Genomic DNA, 21,408 nt, shown 5'->3' on the forward strand with positions numbered 1-21,408 from the left:
CCCGCCGGGCGGCCAGATCCCCGCGCCGCGCGCGCTCCCGAGGGCCGGGGGCGGGGCGGGGCGGCCGGGGGCTCCCGCTCCTCCCCCTGGGGCGGCCGGGCTGGCGGCGCCGAGCCCCCTGCGCGCGGCACATGGGGCGCCTGACCGAGGCGGCGGCGGCGGCGGGCGGCGGCGGCGGCGCTTCGGCTGCGCGCTCGGCGGGGCCCCCTCCCGCTCCCCTTCCCCCGGCTTCCACCTCCCCCGGGTGCACGGCCACCATGGCGTCCAGCGAGGAGGACGGCACCAACGGCGGCGCCTCGGAGGCCGGCGAGGAGAAGGAGGCCCCCGGCAGGCGGAGGCGCCTCGGCTTGTTGGCCACCGTCTGGCTCACCTTCTACAACATCGCCATGACCGCGGGGTACGTGCGCCGCCGGGGGCCCTGGCCTGCCTCCGTCCGCGGCCCCGCGCGGCTGCCCCCCGACACTCAGCGCTCGGGGCGCCGGCTGGGCTGCGGGCGCTCGCGGCGGCGCGGAGGGGGCCGGGGGGGGCGCGGAGAGGGCGCGGGGCGCGGAGGGGGACGCGGAGTGCGGAGCGGGGAGGGGGCCTGGGGGCGCGGGGGGCCCGGGGTGGAGCGCGGAGCGGGGAGGGGGCGCGGCCGGCGGCGCGGGGGAGGGGCTTGGGCGCCGCGGCGGCCGGCGGCGTTGAATGGAGCGGGGCGGGGGGGGGCGGGGGCCGGGCCCTGCTCGCCCGGCATTGCCTAATACGGTGCACGGCGTGGCGCGGCGGCCCGGGGCGCGGGCCGGAGGTTAAGTATAGACCCGGGCAGGAATGCGGGGCCGACCGGCGGGGGAGGCGGCTTCGGCCCGGCCGCCCCGGGCGCCGCCGCCTGCTGCTGCTGTTGAAGAAACGCCTGTGTGCGGCGGCCCCGCGCCCGGAGCTGTCCCGGTGCCCGCTGCCTTGCGCCGCACCGCGCAGCGCAGAGCGCTCTGAACCGCCAGTGCCGGCACGAGTGGCTTTGGGTTGGGTGTTTGTTTGCTTTTTCCCCTGAGCCCCAGAACTTCTTCCTGGGGACAGTATTCTCGAAACCCTGCCGCATCGGAGCGTGGCCCTCGAGCCCAGCATCTCTGTGGGCCGGTGCTTCCCGAGTCCCCGAACTCTTATTTCTGACTTTGAGGAGGCCTTACAAGTTGAGGTTACGCCACGACTAGCGCTCTTCAGAGAGCTGTCAAAGTGACACTTTTGTGTCGATCGCTTTGCGGGACCTGTTGGGAAAATGCTCTGTTTCTAAAACGCATGGTCTTTTTAAGAACTTACTGTCTCATGGTCACATGGAGTATTAATCCATAGAAGTGTGGGGGGAATGTCTGGTATCTTACACTCTCCCCGGGGCTTGTAGAGAAAGAATAAATAGTTTGACCCAGTACCGAGTCCCTATTAGGCGTTCGGTGTAACCCAGAATACCAAATACGGTTCACGAACAATACGAGGATTTACCATGTGCCAGGTACTGGGTTGATTACTTTAATTGTGCTATCTCAATTTTAGTTCTCTACCATCCCGTGACGGGGTGCATGATACTACATTTGACAGGTCAGGAAACTGAGGCACAAAGAGGTTAAGTATGTTGCTCAAGATCATGCAGCCAGCAGGTGTCAGACTTGGATTTCAGCCTAGACAGTCTGACTCCAGAGACCTGCTACTTCTTTGCCTTTATGCTTTACTGAATTTTATAATCTTGAAACAGAAAAATAATATACTGAGAAAAACTGGGGAATAGTTGAGTACCCACCGTGCGCTACTGTCTTTAGGGACAGTGGGAACTGATAGAATTTTCTCTCCCGTGATAGTCTTACGCGGTTAATATTTCTGGGAGACCTGCCTTTAACTGGTCTGCTGTCCCTTTCTACCCAGTGCACTCTCCCTTCTGAAAACCAGGTTAACCTTTTAAAAGTGAAAATCAGTGCATAACTCTAGTTAAAAGCCTTCAGTGACTCCCCATTACCTCTGCTGTAATCCAAGGGATTAGGCTATATGTCATTCAGGGCCCTTTGCAATTTGCTCCCCTATTTCCCATTCCAGTTTTACCGCGTTTGAAATCAGCTGTAACTCATAATGTGGGCAAAGCACCACACATTTTTATTTTCACCACTCTCTCTGTTCTTGCTCAAGCTGTTCACTCTTCATATAATATCCTCCTTGTTCCTCGTATGATATCTAAATCAAGCCATCCTCTGAAGGTTTCTAGGTCTCCCACCCTATCTGGAACAGAATTAAATGCTCCCTCCTTTGTGTTCTCACACTTCCTATCTTTCCTACCTGCCCAGCAAATTACTGCGTGTCTGAAACTTATCTGTCTCCCTGCCTATTTTGGGAAGGTCACTTTTCATTTTCATCTCTGTTTAAAAGCAAGGTAACCAAAATGGAATAATCCATGTAACCTTTTGGAGGCTTTCTAGAGTCCTTGAGATTTGAAGAAGGAATAGGATTGGCATATGTGGAGGGTAGATATTTCAAGTGAGATAAATTCTAGAAATAGGCATGAGATGCAAGAAAGCTTGGTATATTCTCTTGACCTATCTGGAGGGTGATGTTGGAGAACAGTGGTAAATAAGGTTGTGGTGTGTAAAGTGGGACACCGAGGTATACATTGAATAGTATGGATAGCAGAAGGTTAGCTGAGGTGCTTTTTGTTCATTTACCTTGCTTATTTTGTTTTTCTCTTTTAGCAGAACTCTGAAGTATGTTAACTTTTTATAATAGTTTTGAAAACAATAATAGGTGAGAAGTCTTTACATAAATGTAGAAAAAGAACTTGCCTAATTCTATAAGCTTAGCATGACCTTTTGTTTTTTGTTATCTTTAATGTGAGTATCTAACTTCCTTCAGGCTTTCACTCAAATCTCCATTTTTAGGGCGGCCTTCCTAGCTCTCTTCATGCAGAAAGCATATACCCCATTATGCTATCATTCCTCCTGCCTGCTTTGTTTTTCTCATTGCGCTTATTGTCATAAACGTAGTAATTTGTCTTGTTGCTTATTGTCCTCATGTCCCCCATTAGAGTGTCACCTCCTAAATGTACTTATAAAGCATTGTAGTTAGGGTGTCTGCCCTATTACATATTCTACTTTCACCTAATATTCTACCAAATATTTCTGCATAGTTTTCATAAATGTATTATTTCATGGCTATAGAAGAGTGTATAGAGTTAATGCACAATAACAGATTAGATCATTCCCTCAATGACATTTGCTTTTACTTGTTTCTTTTAAATTAGTTGCTTAGGATAAATTCCCAGGAGTGGAATTACACCTTTAAAGGATGTGAGGATTTTTATGGTACTTGTTCATAACAGGTACTTGACCAGAGAAGTATTTCTCTCTCTCTCTCTTTCTCCGTCTCTTATTTTTTTTTTTTTTAAGACTTTTGAGCCTGTATGTGTCAAGTGCATCATCCTTGGTCAAATGAGAGACATAAGATAAATATTTTAGGCTCTGTCCTTGAAGAAGTGTAACCCAGGGGCATTTGTATATTGCAGTGAAAGAATGAGATAAGTGCTCGACAGAGGTGACAGAGGTGACAGGTCAGACAGGTAGAGGGAATCAGAGAGAGCTTTGTGGTGAAGATCATAGCGTTTCAACTGAGCTTTGAAGGATGAGTAGGATTTGATAGGCATGAATGAGGAAACAGCGTGACTTAAGGTACAGAGATGTGACATTCCTAGACATGTTGCTGAGGTGATCGCAATTGGGCCTGAAGTGTGTGTGTGGGGGTGAAGCTGAATGGGAAGCCTGGACCATTGCACAGGGCCTTAAATGCCTGGCCAACATGTTTGGGTTTTAGTCTGTAAATACCACAATGAGGTGTTGGTTAAAGGCAGTATTTTACTCCTTTTTAGCTCAGAGGACTAGTAACCTCAGAGAAGTTACTTAACCTCTCTGACCTTGAGTTTTCTTATCTGTAAATTAAAACACTACTTTGCTAGATTATTACAAAGAATAAAAAAGATCATGGATATGAAGTGATCAGTAAGGTGGTTGATAGACAAAGAGAAACTATTTAAGATGTTTTCAGAGTATACATAGTGCGGGTTATTAGAGCACCAAACCTGGGGTTCAGACATATACTTTTCCCAAAATGTTAAATAGACATGTTTAATCCCTGAGGAGGGTAGTTCTGTTTTATGGACCTTGTTTATCCAACTTGTTTATCCATTCATCTGTTGATAGACGGTTCGGTTCTTCCCAATTTTTGGCTGTGACAAAGCTGTGAGCGTTCACGTCCAAGTCTTTGGACGTATGCTTTGGACGTATGCTTTCATTTTTCTTGGGTGAATATCTTTGAGTGGAATGGCTGGGTCAACAGTAGTCACATTCTTGATTTCTTAAGAAACTGCCCAGCTTTGCCAGAATGATTATACCATTTTACAGCCCTGTGGGCAACGAATGAGAGCTGCTATACATCCTACCCACACTTGATATTGATCAGTCATTGTAATTTTAGACATCTAAGAGGTGTATTGTGTTATCTCTATTGTGATTTTATTTTGCATTTCCCTGATGACTGATGACGCTGAACATCTGTTTATGCATTTACTTACCAATTGTGTGTCTTTTCTGGCATAGTGTCTTTTCAAATCTTCTTTGCCCTTTCTTTTTTTTTTTTTTTTAAAGAATGAAGCTGTTTGATTTTCTATTACTGAGTTCTGAGAGTTTTTTACATGGTATGGATATAGGTCTTTAATCAGATATGTAATTTGTAAATATTTTCTCTTAGTTGTGGCTTGCTTTTTATTCTCTTCAAAGAGCAGGAGGTTTTATTCTAAATGGAATTCAGTTTATCTTTTTTTTTTTTGGTGAACCTTTCAGTTTAACTCCATTGTCTCGAATGTCTATGTGCATTACCTTGAAACACATATTGGCTGCTAAATAAAAATTTTAATTTAGGAAAGGAGGTTTACAGGTGTCAGTGAACAATACATGAAAGTATGGATGTGGGGCGCAGTGGTTTGGTGCCGCCTGCAGCCCAGGGTGTGATTCTGGAGACCCGGGATCGAGTCCCACGTCGGGCTCGGTGTATGGAGCCTGCTTCTCTCTCTGCCTGTGTCTCTGCCTCTCTCTCTCTCAGTCTCTCTCTGTGTGTCTCTATGAATAAATAAATAAATAAAATCTTAAAAAAAAAAACAAAGTATGGATGCTATGAATGTCAAAGACCATCTCCGGTAGGAGCTTCCAAATGGTAGTTTTATTGAAGGTATCAGGAAGAAATGACACTAGAATATCACCATTTTTCAGCAACTGCTGAAATAATGGATCTGAACAATGATCGGCAGTGAGTGCTAGCATCACAGACAAACGAGAGGGACAGCCAGAAGGTATGTGCTCTTTAGGGTAGTACACAACACAACTTAGGAATTAGCCTCAAATGTGACTCTATCTGACAAGCCAGGAACTGTCAACATGAAATAGAGGGAACAGAAGAACATAATAAATGACCCTGGATATCTAATTAGCAAAACCCAGACTGAGGGTAACTTTGCAGGACAAACCACTCAGTGTCCTGGACAGACAAATTTCACAAGAAAGAGAGGAGGAGAGATGAGATGAATGGATAGAGGGAGGGAGGGGAAACCTATAGATTAAAAGAGTCGTTGAAAGGCATAGCAACTACTTACAACATGTGAACTTTATTTCAATCATGATTTTTAAAAATTATGAAACAATTGAGAAAATTCATAACCTGACTCTGTTTTGTGATCTGTTACTGACTTTTTACATGGGATGGTGGTATTATGGTAATGTTTATCAAAAGCTTTTTATTATGAATTAAACTACAAAATGTATGAGATTTCCTTCAAAACAATGAGGGGAAGGGATGGTGAGGAGAGAAGTGAATAGAGGCTTGGATGACACAGGATTGTCCATTAAGATGATAATGCTTGAATCGGGGGAGTGGGTATTTGGGGGTTCCTCGTACCATTCTCTGTATTGTTGTGTATGTGCGAAGTTGTTCATAATTAAAATCTAAAAAGAAGTGCTGGAATAAAAAAGATACAGGTGTAGAACTTGGTGTAACCAAGTTCCTTATGGAGCAGTTTGTCTCCAAGAAACTTCAGGAGTGAAAGAAGCACCAGAGACAGCTAGAAGAAAGCACTTCTCTGATAAGATTTTTCAGGGTCATCATAGCGTAGTGACATGGTAAGGAAGGCCTGGTGTTTAGTGAATTGTGGCACATACCTCCTGTTGTAGCACTATTTAGTTTTATCCACTTACTAATTTAATAGTTCTTTGAGGCAAGGACTAGGTTTTACTTATTTCTCATTTCTCAACATGTAGCACACTTTCTGGCTTAGCAATAAATGTTGAACGTGAAGATGAATGAGTTAAGCAAGCAAGCAGTCTTTTAAGTATAAAGCACACGTTTATATATTTTCCAAAGACAGTACTTTCTCAAGGACTGAGCATAGCTATCTCGGTTCATATTTGGATTATCAGTCGCTCTGGCCTATTTTTTAAAAACAGTATTTCTAAAAAAAGAATTCCCAATTGCAGAAGCTCTCATCGCTTTTGCATTTTTTTAAAATTACAATTGCTAAACTGATGAATGTAGGAAGTCTGAAGTTAGTTAAATGGAGGGTCCTTGTGGGAGACTTGACTGTCATCCTGTTGTGATGGTGGGCTTAGTGACCACTGATTAGTTCAGATTAGCTCCTGGCCATATTGACTGAAAATAGATGAGAAGTTAGGATAGATGTCTCCGTGGTCCTTTCTAACCTCACCCAGAGTGTTAATTTCTTTTATTTTGAACAAGTTTGTTATTGGTGTTAAAATAGTATACTAGGTGGTACAATACTGCCACCTATGGAACAGCAGTAAAATTTGTGACCATGTTATAACACATGGATTTTTATATCTTGCTATTTCAAAAGAAAACTTGCTGTCTAAATGAATCCTTTAATGAACTCTTTGGTAGGTTAATAATTACCTCTCAAAATGATCTTTTTGGCGTTTTCCTTTTTTTAAAAAAAGAGACAAATGTATGAAAAATGTGAATTTAAACAGCTTAATACACTTTTTCTTATTGTTAGTATAGGGACTTAGAATTGAAGATGGTGAAATCATAACACTTTAAACCTGGGAGGCATCTAAATCAGATTGGCCCAGCACAGAATTCACCCGTGGCCCTCATATGGGATGAAGCCATCAGTTGAATCCAGTAAAGCCAGGGTATCATGGAGAGAGAATAGCATGGGGGTTAAGAGACCTCAGAGGGTCTTTTTTTCCCCAGCCCCATTGACTTTAAGACTTAGGGTAAGTCACTTGACATCTCTGCATGGTGACTGTCTCATCTACAACAGTGGCCCTCAAACCTTTTTGATAGCATACTACTATCAGTTAAAATATTTGAGCACAATTTTTATAACTTTTACTTATTTACTTATTTATTTTAAAGATTTTATTTATTTATTTATTTGAGAGAGCATGCATGGGCATGAGCTGGGGGGAGAAGGAGAAGTAGATTCCCTGCTGAGCACAGAGCCCTACTAGGGGCTTGATCCCAGGAGCCTGAGATCACAACCTGAGCCAAAGGCAAATGCTTAACTGACTGAGCCATGCATGCCCCCCTCTTTATAACTTTTTAAATTTACTTGTAATTCAAATATACCAAATACTATGATTAACTAATATCCCAAGGCATGTATATACCTAGAGCCAGACCAGTACAGCATCATGGTACAAGAGTATAGATTCTAAGCAAGAGCTCACTGGTAGGTTTATACCCCAGCCATGTGACCTTTTCTGCCTGTTTCCTCTACAGTAAAATAGGATAATAGCAATCTCTACCTCACAGGGCTTTCTTGAGCGTGAAATATTAATATGTTAAATGTGCATTTAGAACCTTGTGTAGAATATTGGAAGCATTCTGAAAATATGTTATTATCAGCATTGTTGTTATCACTAACTTTTCCATCTTTCAGAGGTCTTGATAATTTCAGATTTTACCTGACTTCTTGTCACACCTCATAGGAACACCCCTGCTTTCCTCTCAGTGTGTGCTGAGGAGGAGTGGAAGTGCCCAGAGCAGAAGTGCCCGCTGCCATCTTCTTCTGTTGACCTTGTTGATCACATTTATCATATTCAATCACTAGTTCCTTTGTGGGGAATCTTAAGCCGTTTGTCCATTTTATGAGTGATCTTTAATTAAAAAGTTAAAACCGTGGCAGCCCAGGTGGCTCAGCAGTTTAGCGCCGCCTTCAGCCCAGGGCCTGATCCTGGAGACCCGGGATCGAGTCCCACATCGGGCTCCCCGCACGGAGCCCGCTTCTCCCTCTGCCTGTGTCTCCGCCTCTCTCTCTCTCTCTCTCTGTGTCTCTCATTAATTAAATAAATAAAATCTTTAAAAAAAAGTTAAAACCGTATAATAATGTATTTCATAAACCCATGTAAGTAGACACTTTGGAGACCACCAAATTAAAAGCCTGGGTTAGGTACTCATTTCCATGGTTGTGTTACTAAAGATTTTAAAAAGTTACAGATGGCGCAACTTTTTAAAACTTGAAAGTGCTCTTAAAATTGTGACAAATTCAATTTGTCTTTAGCGGATTGAATATAAGGTGAGAAACTCGATCTCCACAGGTGTAGCTTGTGTATGAAGTGCCGGTAATTCACAGCATAGAACCTCTGTCATGTAGAAATAGAAGTTGAAAAGGGAAGGCATATGTATTTTGTCCTTTTGTTTTTTTTTTTTTTTTTAAATTTTTTTTTTAATTTTTTATTTATGATAGGCACACAGTGAGAGAGAGAGAGAGGCAGAGACATAGGCAGAGGGAGAAGCAGGCTCCATGCACCGGAAGCCCGACGTGGGATTCGATCCCGGGTCTCCAGGATCGCGCCCTGGGCCAAAGGCAGGCGCCAAACCGCTGCGCCACCCAGGGATCCCTATTTTGTCCTTTTGTAAAACAAACTCTTTGAAAGCAGGCCCAGATCAGACCTTCTATATGTACACCTTCTGTGGTGATACAATTGTGGTAATAACAATTGTTATTATTTTGTGCAAATTGTAAAAAAATTAAAAAAATAAAAAATATGAAAGATCTTTATTTATACTTACATGTAAATATATACTATATATTTAGATTTTTAAAAATATTTTCTTTCTTTATTCATGAAAGACCCAGAGAGAGAGGCAAGACATAGGCAGAGGGAGAAGCAGGCTCCCTGTGGGGAGCCCAATGCGGGACTTGATCCCAGGACCCTGGGATCACAACCTGAGCCGAAGGCAGATGCTCAACCACCCAGGTGCCCTATACTATATATTTCTGTATGTACACACACACAGCTTTTTACCATAAGAAATATATAATTATGGAACGCTTTATAATGACCTCAATTGGGTATATAATTTCTTCAGTCTGTCAGTTCACCTGCTGAAACCAAACATGAAATGGACATTGACATTTGAATCCAGTTGATCTCCAATATGTTCTATTCATCCCCTCGAAGAAGGGTCAGTGTAAAAACCATGTCATTTTTTCCAGTGGGTTTTGTTAAAAAGAATAATGAACTGAGAATGTAATAAAACATACATATTATTACTATGAATTATGCCATTTCCTTTCAGGAAGATCACTGGTATTCATTTTTATAGAACTTTACAAAACACTTTTATTTTTTCTAGGTGGTTGGTTCTAGCTATTGCCATGGTACGTTTTTATATGGAAAAAGGAACACACAAAGGTTTATATAAAAGTATTCAGAAGACACTTAAATTTTTCCAGACATTTGCCTTGCTTGAGGTAAGTTTTCAGTGATGCTGTTTTTCCATTGTACTATTTTTTTGAAAAATTATTTGTTGAGCAAAATCAATCTTATTTTTCTGATGACATATATCACCTTCAAATTTGTAGAAAACCAGCATTCACGGGTTTATTTTATGTTGCATGCTATTGACTTGTGATTTTTTTTTTATTTGCTTACAGATAGTCCACTGTTTAATTGGTGAGTTTCTGATTTAATTTTTATAGTCGGTATAAATTGCCTTTAGGGCAATGGTTGACTTGTTTTTCTCTTTAAGGGATTGTACCTACTTCTGTGATTGTGGCTGGGGTCCAAGTGAGCTCAAGAATCTTTATGGTGTGGCTCATTACTCACAGTATAAAACCAGTAAGTGACACTAACACTTTCTCTTTGTGAGCCTGCAGGAAAGCTTTTTTATTAATAGGAATCTAAAATACCAATGTTGCTATAATTCAGGAAGCAGAACCACTAGACAAAAAAGGGCTGAGTTTGGATTTAGGTGTGACTGTACATTGACTTAGCACATTAGTAGAATGACTTTGAAACACAAGCAAAACTAAATATTCATATCTATATTCTATTCTCCTCTGATGTTTCCCAGTTTTAAAAATTAATATTCATATTCTGTCAAACGGTGGAAAATTTTATATGGATGTATATTCTCTTTGATTATGTATTGAAGTCGCCGGCATAAACAGTATATTTTTCCTCATTCACCATGGAGTATTGTAGCAACAGGCATAAAAAGCAAATGTAGTTTCATAGATCTGAGCAAACGGGAAAGACTAAATGAAAAGTTGGAAGGGCTGAGGAACTTAGGGGAAATTAGCATATTATTTATATTATAACAGGCATGACAGGAGACAGACCTGAATCTAATTAATGGCTTAAACCCTTCTAGACAAACAAACACCATGCTCGCTATGTGAAGACACTGGGCCTTTTAAACCCATGACAGAAACATTTCCCAGATGGGCCCTTCTGACCTTCTGACAGCCTCCAGCGTCTCCTGTCTACTTGAGGACAGATCTCTGGCCTCCTTTCCATTCCTGAGATGCCTTTCTTGTCCTTAGTCTGCTTGACATGATACCTCACTCCCTTCCCCTGCCTGCTGGACGTCCTGGCCCCTGTCTGTGTGGGGACAGATCCCTGCCCTTGTGCCCTCTTTCCACTCTGCACGTTAGCCGTCCTGACTAGCGTCTCTCACTGGGCTTCCTCGGCCCACCTGGCCCCTCACGAGTGACTGCCATGCACTTAGCAGTGAGCGCATGCCACGTGCAGAACCAGACTCATTCAGATCGCCGCGTGCTTTACAAGCAGGAGTCGGACATAAACAGAATCAAAGAAAGACTGTTCCAGACAGTGAGTGACTGTAATAGCTGGGCCAGGACTACAAAGAGTCTGAAGACTGAGGAAGAAGAAAGACCAGACAGGATGGCCAGCGTCAGCTGCAGAAAAGAAGTCAAAGAGATTCTAATGGGTTGCCAGTGCCCAGGAGAAAAAAAGACCCACCTGCTCTTTTTTATCCTCCAAAGGATCTCTGTCTTAGTATTACTACTCAGTTTTCTCAAACAACAGTTTGTTTCTGGCACCATTCCGCTCCTCGTTATTAATTCAGCCAACATTTATTCAGTGCCTTCTATACACCTGACACTGTGCTTATGTCTGGATTTATTTGAAATGGATAGGGCACTTCCAGCTATGGTGGGTACTGGTTGGGGGGGGCAGTCAGATGTTGAATCATTCAGCAAACACTAACTGCACAACTGTTCTATGCCTGAGACTATGCTAAGGATCTGACAGTTAATAATAGAAATACAGTTCCTGCCTCGTGGATCCTGTAATTGGGAGAGACAGTAAGCGAGTAGTTGCACAAATACAGTTGACCGTGAACACCATGTGTTTGAACTGCATGTGTTCGCTCATAGATTTTTCTTTTTATAGATTTTTTCTGATACGGTACAATACGATAAGTGTATTTTCTCTTGATTTTTAGATAAAATTTTCTTTTCTCTAGCTTGCTTTATTATAAGAATATAACATGTAATACATATAACATGTAAATATGTGTTCACATGTAAACATGTGTCAACTGTTTCTATGTTATTGATAAGGCCTCTGGTCAACAGTAGGTTATCTTCTGTTAAGTTTTTGGGGAGTCAAAACTTATGTACAGGTTTTTTGACTACGCAGCAGGGGTTGGTGCTCCTAACCCTCATGTTGTTCAGGGGTCAACTATAATAATTTCATTATATTAGTTTTAGAGCTTTGAAATAAGAAATGAATATGTTTCAGGCAGCCCCGGTGGCGCAGCGGTTTAGCGCCGCCTGCAGCCCAGGGTGTGATTCTGGAAACCTGGGATCGAGGCCCACATCGGGCTCCTTGCATGGAGCCTGCTTCTCCCTCTGCCTGTGTCTCTGCCTCTCTCTCTCTCTCTGTGTCTCTCATGAATAAATAAATAAAATCTTTAAAAAAAAAAAAAGAAATGAATATGTTTCAAAGTGTATCTGGGGACTTAGCCTGGCCTAGGAGGGAAGGAAGGCTTCCCTGTGGAAGAGATGTGTAAGGAGAGTTGAGAGCACCAGTGGATACACAAGTCAGGCAGGTAGACTTTAATACAAATTGGCAAGTGTTAGAATATGGACATGAAAAAGGAAAGTGAGCAAGTAAATGGTCAGGGCAAAAGGTGGGATATGGGAAAAGGTTTCCAGAGGGCGTGATGCTTTAACTGGATCTTACAGGGTGAGAAATAGGGTGGTAACTAATAAGGGAGTAAGTAGCGTTCTAACTGGGGGGAAGAGCGTATTCTGGAAATAATACAAAGTTGGTGTCACTAGAGAGAGAGGCGGTAGTGGGAAGTTGAACAGATGAAGTTGGAGAGATTTCTGAGCTCAGATTGATCGTCGAGAACCTTGAATACAATCCTTTTCTCCTGTTAGGCAGCAGGACTGCCAAAGAAGCTTTTAAATCACAGGACCACTGCTTCCAAATGCATTTTTGTTTGTTTTGCTTTTAAGAGAAGACTTTCATCCATGAAGAGAATAACGAGTGGAGAGACTATTTATTTAGAAGGCTGTTAGAGTAGTCTGGGTGAGAGACCATGAGGCCCTGAATTCAGATGGTGGTAATAGGACAAAAGGCGAATGGGCAGGTGCAGTAGCTGGTGCTCCAGTAGGATGGGTACAGCCAGACAAGCCATAGAAAGTTGGGGCATCGGATTGTTCCCACTCTGGTTTTGAGGGGCTGATGTCCTAGGATGGTTACGTCAGCGGCTGGAGAGAAGGCTGAGAAGGAGAAACCATTAGAAATTTGACCATTTCTGTGTCTAGGACATATTTGTGCGTGTCATGAATTACGTAACGGTGACTGTGTTGAGGTTTCTGTCTTGCCTCTGTCCACCCCTGACATTCCAGTGTAATCAAAGACACATAGTAAATAATTAAAGTATATTCTTCGTGGAGAAAAATGTTCAAGGTTGAACGACACTGTGGATTTCTCTGTGATTCTGCAGATCCAGAATGAGGAGAGCGTGGTGCTTTTTCTGGTCGCGTGGACTGTGACAGAGATCACTCGCTATTCCTTCTACACATTCAGTCTTCTCGACCACTTGCCATACTTCATTAAATGGGCCAGGTGGCGATGTCTTGCAGTTTAGTTTCTGACTAGTGCATGCGTGTTTTCTGTGCTGAGCTAACACCAGAGAAGGAAAATTTGTGTCTTAGCTCCATGATGCCAGGATGCTGGGTGTTTCGGTTTTTGTTTTTTTGGGTTTTTTTTTGCTCTTAATAGTATTAAAACTTGAATTCTAAAGTCTTAATTTAATGACCAGAGAGAAATCATATTAATGTATTTTGATTTTGAGTAAAATCAGTGCCAGACAAGTTAGATCAGTATCCTTACCCAACCTGAATTGGTCATTCATTTTTCTCTGAAAGCAAAATATACAATATTTTTTAATCATATTAGGTAAATTCTGTGCCAAAATATGGCATTTTGTCTGAATGACTTAAATTATTTTAATAATTAGTATCCACAGTTTTTAGTATCTTATGTATACAGTGTCAGCTTCTTTGGTGTCTTAAGTAGCAGAGACAGACATTTTTAAAAGTCACACTTAAGCTGTATTTTTTGGAATGTGGACAAAATATGTATTTCAAGGGTTCTAAATGTATATATCCTAAAGAAACAATTTTTAAGGCAAAAAGATTTTTTTTTAAAGTTTGAAGTCCTTGAGCAGCTGATATTTTACAGTTATAAAAGCAAGACTGTTCTTTGAAGAACAGATCATAAGCCAGCATAGATTTGTTCCTTTTGTTCTCGGTGTTATACTCACATTCACAACAATACGTGTTGTGTAACGACGGCATACCTGAGATGCAAGTTTGAACACAAGAAAAGCTCTGTCCTCTCAAGACGTAAGAGACCAAAAAATAAAACCACTAACAGACATGTGAGATGCCAGATAGTGGGAAGTTGCAAGGAGACAATTTGGGTAAGAGGGCTGTATCCCGTCTGTGTCTGTCTCCTACATGTCTGTTCCACATGGGTAAGGTAAAAGGGTTTGAGGATATTTTCATTCTTTAAATTGTTTTGTTAAACTACATAAGTAATATGTTTTCACTGTAAGAAGCTCAAAAAAGTACAGAAATATATAGAATCAATATGGAAATTTCCTATTTATACTCCTCCCTCACCTACTCCCTTTCTTGGAGGGAAAAAGTTTAGAGTTTAACCATCCAGACTTTTTCGTATTGACAAAACTGAACACACAAACATGAGTTTCTAAAAACATAAGCAGAATGACATTATATTTGCTTTTTGTTTATATCTTGGAGCTTTAATTTTTTTAATCAAAGCAGGAATATTTAGATCTATCTATAACCTAATGCTGCCCAATGTTCTATAGTATGACATACCACTTCTCTGTTGCCAGAATTTAGATCATTTCCAGTTTGCTAATATTATAAATCCTGTTTTGAGATATTATAAACAATACTATATCCATATTTCTAGTTTTTAAAACTCTGATATTTAGATTAACACATTCCTAATTTGTTTGAAGGTAACATACAACCAGTGTCAGATTTGTTTTTACTGCGCTACTGTTTATATATTTTAGGTTGATTTTATTCTTACTGTAACTGAACACTTTTTCACTTTGAGTAGTTGGGCCTTTCACACAGTTGGCAGTTTGGAGTATCGCCGGACTAATCCTAGAATGCATCTCAGTGCATCTCGTGTCTTGCATGACCTCAGTCTTCTGGATCTCTAGCACCTTTGAAAATACTAATTCATGATATAATCTCATTTGCCATATAAAAAAAATTTATTTGCAGAAGATAATGATCTTCAATGTCTTGTCTGTCTGCCTTTTGGAATGCATTTTGCATGTCTTGAATTTCTGAAAAAGTTCAAAACATGTTTAAATTTGCTGTTTAGAAATCCTTTGTCAATTGCATTAGTGTTAAACCAAGTACTGTAAGATCTTTCAACTTTGAAATGCACATGTTAGCGTAATACATGTCAGTTCATCATAATCATGAGTAATTGTATTTCATGTCAAAAATCTTAAAAGATCCCGACCATTTATATATATTTGCCAACCTTATTAAAAAACCCAAAATAATATTTGTATTTATATTCAAATGTTGAAGCTGTCATTCTCAAATAGAACTTTACAATAAGAATGACTTCTTATTTATAAATAGCTGGCTTACTATGACTAGTTTGAATATACTTCAATTCCATTTATGTGTTAGAAATGTTCCTAGAAAAGTCCACTGAATAGGCACTTATATGTTGTTATGTTTTATGTTAATTTATGTTTTAATTTCAAAAATGCATTCCCTTAAAAAATTTTTAGACAGCAATTAGGAATCTTTAAGGAGGAATTCTTTTTCTGAATAGGTAGTTAAATTGCTCATGCTGCCATCAAAACTTGCAGTTTTTTTTTTCTCTTCGCAGTATTAAAACAATCTTTTTAAAGTGAAAAGAAAGTGAATTATATACTTTGTTCTTAGTGCATTAAGAATAATCAGTGGCTGAAGGCTTTAAACTAGTTTATTCTAGGAGAGATATATTTTTTTCTGTTGAAGAATAGTGCTTCCAGAAAAAATCATCGGAGAGTCACACAAAGTTGAAAAACTGTGTAACTAAGTTTAAAAGTTTTACTTGAGAAGGGATTAGAAAATGTTCAGTTATATGATCTTTATATTGAGTTAGGAAATTAAGATTAGAAACGAGTGATTTAAATAATATACAAAAAACTACACAAAACTAGTAATGATATACCCACGGCAAGGAGGGGATAGACAGGGACAGTAAAAGGATCATTCATCTTTTCTTTTACCCCTGAATTTATTTTGGCAACTACTTTTGTTTCCCTACCGTCTCTTACTGGTGTGTATCCTTGACATAAAATAAATAATAAAATGACTTTTAAGTTGCCTCCACATTTCTGCTATACTGATGATAAACTTAATATTTCTTTACCGATATCTTAATGCCAACAACATGATGAAATCAAATACAGATTAATTTGATTTCTGTCTTTTTCTACCAAGATTTTCACGTTTATTTTCTGTGGTAACTGCCTTGGAGAAAAATGATTTTCTTTAATGGAGAAGTGTTGTTGCCTTGGGTCCTTGAAGCTGTTCCTGCTAGAGGCCTATAGAGGCCTGCAGAGTGTTCCCCTCACTGTAGTCATGAATGATGGCTGGTCCACTCTATGTGGGAGACCTTGCCACAGCCCAGATGAACAGGCTCTGATTCTGGATTTTGAATAGAACTTTCTCCACTCTGTTTTAAGCAAACTGACTGTTCCTTTATTGTGGGAATTTTCGAAACAACTTGTTTTACCTATTTTGTTATGAGAGCAGTTTTAGACAGTATATTCATCAAGTACTGATAATTTAGTATTATTTATATATTAAATACGCTAAATATATTTAGTATATTTATATGTTAATATATAAATATATATTTAGTAGTATTTCAGTTTTCTGAAATAGTAATTAATTTTCTTTTAATTGGTAACTGCAAAGAGGCTTCCAAATGCCTCAAGAACCACTTTGGTAATTTTAAGATTTAGATATAAAATTAGGATTATAACTGGTCTTTTAAAGGACAGCACTTGATCAATAAATGCTGAAAGGAAAAAAAGAACAAACCACTCAGTTTTGATTCCAGGTGTTAAAGAAGTTACCTTTACAATACTTTATAATACTTATAGGTACTTTACAATATAGTATTTACAGCATTTACATCCTTTACAATACACACTACATATACATTGCTAACACATATACCACTGTTTCAGTACTGTAAAGTTGTCTTATTTTATTAATATCTTACCATCTAAAATAGAAACTGCTATGATAAAAAAGGATAATTAAATTTATAAGCAAATGATAATGTAGAAAAAAATTAACCTTCTGTGAGAGACACTGTAAATATGTGTGTTTTTAAGTTTAAAGACAGTAGTAGCCAAAGAATGATATCAACTCCAGTCATTATTCTTTTTTTTTTTAAATTTTTAATTTATTTTTTCCATTTGTTATTCTAAAAGAGTAATTTTCTGGGGGTCTTTCTTTTTTCAGATACAATTTTTTTATCATCTTATATCCTGTCGGGGTTGTTGGTGAACTCCTTACAATATATGCTGCCTTACCATATGTGAAGAAGACAGGAATGTTTTCGATAAGACTTCCTAATAAATACAATGTCTCCTTTGACTACTACTATTTTCTTCTTATAACCATGGCCTCATATATACCATGTAAGTATGTGGACATTAGTACTCTGATTTAGCGTGTGCTGCAAACGTGTCTGTAAAAATATCATGGTACACTAGTTTAATAAGCAAGGAGACCTGATGGCTTACAAATACATCAAAACCTCTGTTCAGGGGCAGCCTGGGTGTCCCAGTGGTTTAGTGCTGCCTTCAGCCCAGGGCGTGGTCCTGGAGTCCTGGGATAGAGTCCCATGTCAGGCTCCCTGCATGGAGCCTGCTTCTCCCTCTGCCTGTGTCTCTGCCTCTCCCTCTGTGTCTCTCATGAATAAATAAATAAAATCTTAAAAAAAAAACACCTCTGTTCAACCCCACATGTATTCATAATTTTAAATAATGGAAGAAAGGACTCTTTCCTAATTATAAGGAAATAAGTAAGTAAATAAATACACAAATGATTGCCTTCTCAGAATCATTTAAAGAGAAGCTGAATATGACTTTTTTTTAAAAAATGAGCACACATCAGTGAACCGTTTGCCAGCATTATTTATCTAAAGATAAACATTTTGTCCAAGAAAATATCAGGTCATTTCTGTCTAACCCTTGAGCATATACTTGGAAAAGTTATTTAGGAATACCTTTTAGTCTCGTGTGTGTTGCTCTACATATTAGAAAATAATGAAACTGCTTTCCTTAAAATATTTTGAATAACTCAACCCATTGATTAATTTCTCATCACCTCTTAAGAGTTGCTGTGAATTGATGAAGCTTTACTCACCTCACATAAATGCCAATAGTGGTATTTTTTTAGGTCAAATTTTGATAGTCACTAGCAGGGAATATGGGTAAAGCAGGGCTGTTATTTACCCTTCTCAATGAAATTGGAGACTGGTACCAGTGAGGGGAGAAAGAAAATAAGAAAAGTTTATAGTATCTAAGATCTGCATCGACATGATATTTAAGTAAAATGTAAAAAAAAAAAATGTACATAAAATATTTTATGTAAAGAGAGTGAGCATTAAACTTGGCTAGTCCCTTGAAGCCTCCAACTTTTAAACTTTTTCAAAATCAAAGTTGCCCTGATGGTCACACTGTTTTCACTTCCCTCATCTTCAGTCATTTCAGCCTGACTCTCATCAGATTATCCACCAGGGGCAGTTCAGGAGGGCCCAGGGTGGTCACCCATAGGGCTTGTTTGCACCCTTTGCTTCCCCAGGATCTGGCGAGGGGCCCCAGGTGTGGAGCAGAGCAGGGCTGGCTTCTGTTCATATTGTAGCTCTAGGTTTGGATATTGGATTCCCCTCTTCCTTACGACTACTGAGGCATCTCCACGGAAACCCAGGGCCCAACAGGTCATGGTTTGAAAATATCAAACCAATAACTTGGCTGTGTGTTTTCAGGTATCCTGGGAGACGTAGACTCTGGCCTGTGTCAATAGCAGCTTCTCAGTTCATCGTAGCTTTAAGTATGTTTTACCTGAGTATGTTTAGGCTTCTGAGTATGGTATGATGATTACATTTATCAAAATGGGTATACCTAAATTTACTAATTTCCTTAAAGATTTTTTTTAAACATTATTCATGAGAGAGGCAGAGACACAGGCAGAAGGAGAAGCAGATTCCCTGCAGGGAGCCCAATGTGGGACTCGATCCCGGGACTCCAGGATCACGTCCTGGGCTGAAGGCAGACCCTCAACCACTGAGCCACCCAGGCGTCCCTGCTAGTACCTAAATTTAAAGAAATAAACTCTGTTGTGAATTTTTATTCCATTTGGACTAAGTTCCAAAAATAGTTCACCAAAGTTGCCTAAGCAAGATTCAGAGGCTTTTTTGGTTATTAAGTTAATTGGTTTTAATCCTGTCCATCATTCTCAGAAACATTTTTACGTTTGTATTGTTTATAGCTGCTAATTTGTTCATCCACTAACATTTACACAGTAAAGCACTATAATAGAAGCAAATTTGAAGTAATTCTTCAAATTTAAAAGGGCAGATGACCATTTATCTAACTGATTTAACACACACATGTAAGTGTGTTTTTAACAGAATAGCCGTATACCCAGCCGAGAGGGGCTCCTGTTCTGTACCCTGATTTAGAGGACCCTATTCTGGCCCTCCTCTAATCACTCCTCCACCAGGCCTCCCCTTCTCCTTCTAGACCACATTCTAGAAACCTGGGACCATGGACTTTACTACCCCGAGGGCACTGACCATGTGTCTAGGGACTTCACAGAAGCCTTTCCCCTTCTGTTCTCCTGAGGAGTAAACCATGTCCTCAGTGTATGCTTCCCTGAGATCAAGGGGTAGCTGAGGGGCAGCTGTCTGTGAAGGGTATGGACAAAGCTGGGTTGTGTGGGCTTAGATACCTACATGTGTTCATGAGACCCCTCACAGTGCAGGACAGCCAACGGGCTGGAGAGAGGGGGGCAGTTTTCCTTGTGCTGAACATTCTGGCAGTGTTCCAGGTCATTATGAAAGTATATTTATCAAGATACTTAACTTTGCTAAAGAATCCCCAGCAGTTAATGGCATTACAGACATAGTGCAGGTTCAGTTCCAGACCACTACAATAAAACTAATATTGCAATAAAGTGAGTCAAGTGAATTTTTTGACTTTCCACTGCAAGTAAAAGTTAGGTTTACATTATACTGTAGTGTGTTAAGTGTGCAATAGCATCAGTGTGCACGCCTTGATTAGAACATATTTTATTTATTGCTAACTGCTCACCATCATCAGAGCTTTCAGTGATTCATTACCACTGATCACAGATGACCGTGACAAGTACAATAATAATGAAAAAGGTTGAAATATCGGGGGATTCCCCAAAATGTGACACAAGAGACGAAATGAGCAAATGGCTGTTGGAAGAATGGTGCTAGTAGACTTGCTTGAGGCAGGATTACCACAAACCTTCAATTTGTAAAAAACGCAATAAAAGGAGGCAAGCCTGTGAAACGTGTAGGCATATGGTGTGCAGGCCTCCTCTTGTACTCTTGGCCTGAGCTCTATAAATATCCGGGGAAGGGGGGTGCTGTGGTGGGAGATGGTGTGCTTACCCTCAACAGCTGCTAACATAACATGTAAGAGGTTCCAAGTATAAATAATTTTCAACAGTATCCTTTGTCTTCTCTCTTCAAATAGTGTTCCCACAACTCTACTTTCATATGTTACGCCAAAGAAGAAAGGTGCTTCATGGAGAAGTGATTGTAGAAAAGGATGATTAAATGATCCCCCTGAACAAGGTGCTTTTTCCAGAATAACCAGGATTACTTGAATCCAAGTTTTAATAACAAGAATAAACAACTTTATGAAATATTACAGATTGTATGATTTCTTAGACTGTATAATCTGAGACGTGATATTTGCCAATATTTGTCTTCACATTGTGTTAGGTCCATTTTCTATAAAGAACTATGCAAGTATTTACTAGTATTTATTACCAACTCCTGGGAAGGTGATCGTTAAAATAATTGGGTGCATGACCTAGGGGGGGGGAAAAACCTTTTTAAAAATTTTTACTTTTTTTTTTTTTTTTGCAGCACATGCTCCAAGGTTTTTAAATCAATATTTACAAATTAGTTTAATGATTTAACATTGTTAACTTGCCAGTGGTATTTATGTGATATTTATAAATGAAAGTAAATGCAGAATTATAATGACTTGTTAATAATATATTGATATTTCCTGAACCCAGATCTGTTTCCTACAAGTTATAAGGCAATATTTTTGATTAATAACCATTTTTGGGAGCATGGACATAATTTGCTTTGATAGAACTTTTGATATAGGTAAAGTAGCTGTATAATAAAAATATTCAAGTAGATGTCACAATTGGAAAATATTCTTTGAGTATGTGTCTAGGCTGTTAAAATTACATGTACTGCTAGGCAAATTTATTTTTATTTG

General features: G+C 40.0%; 1 protein-coding gene across 2 annotated transcripts; it reads left to right on the forward strand.

Moving 5' to 3' along the window:
- The first annotated feature begins 216 nt into the window (after positions 1–216).
- HACD1 (3-hydroxyacyl-CoA dehydratase 1) lies at positions 217–20,819 on the forward strand. 2 transcript variants are annotated; one of them, NM_001025269.1, is given in 7 exon segments: positions 217–397; positions 9,655–9,772; positions 9,956–9,974; positions 10,051–10,139; positions 13,285–13,406; positions 17,372–17,550; positions 20,644–20,819. In NM_001025269.1, coding segments are annotated over 7 exon segments (750 nt in total). In that variant the 5' UTR covers positions 217–257; the 3' UTR covers positions 20,727–20,819.
- The last annotated feature ends 589 nt before the right edge of the window (positions 20,820–21,408 follow it).

Source organism: Canis lupus, chromosome 2 (assembly GCF_011100685.1).
Source record: "Canis lupus familiaris isolate Mischka breed German Shepherd chromosome 2, alternate assembly UU_Cfam_GSD_1.0, whole genome shotgun sequence".
NCBI lineage: Eukaryota > Metazoa > Chordata > Mammalia > Carnivora > Canidae > Canis > Canis lupus.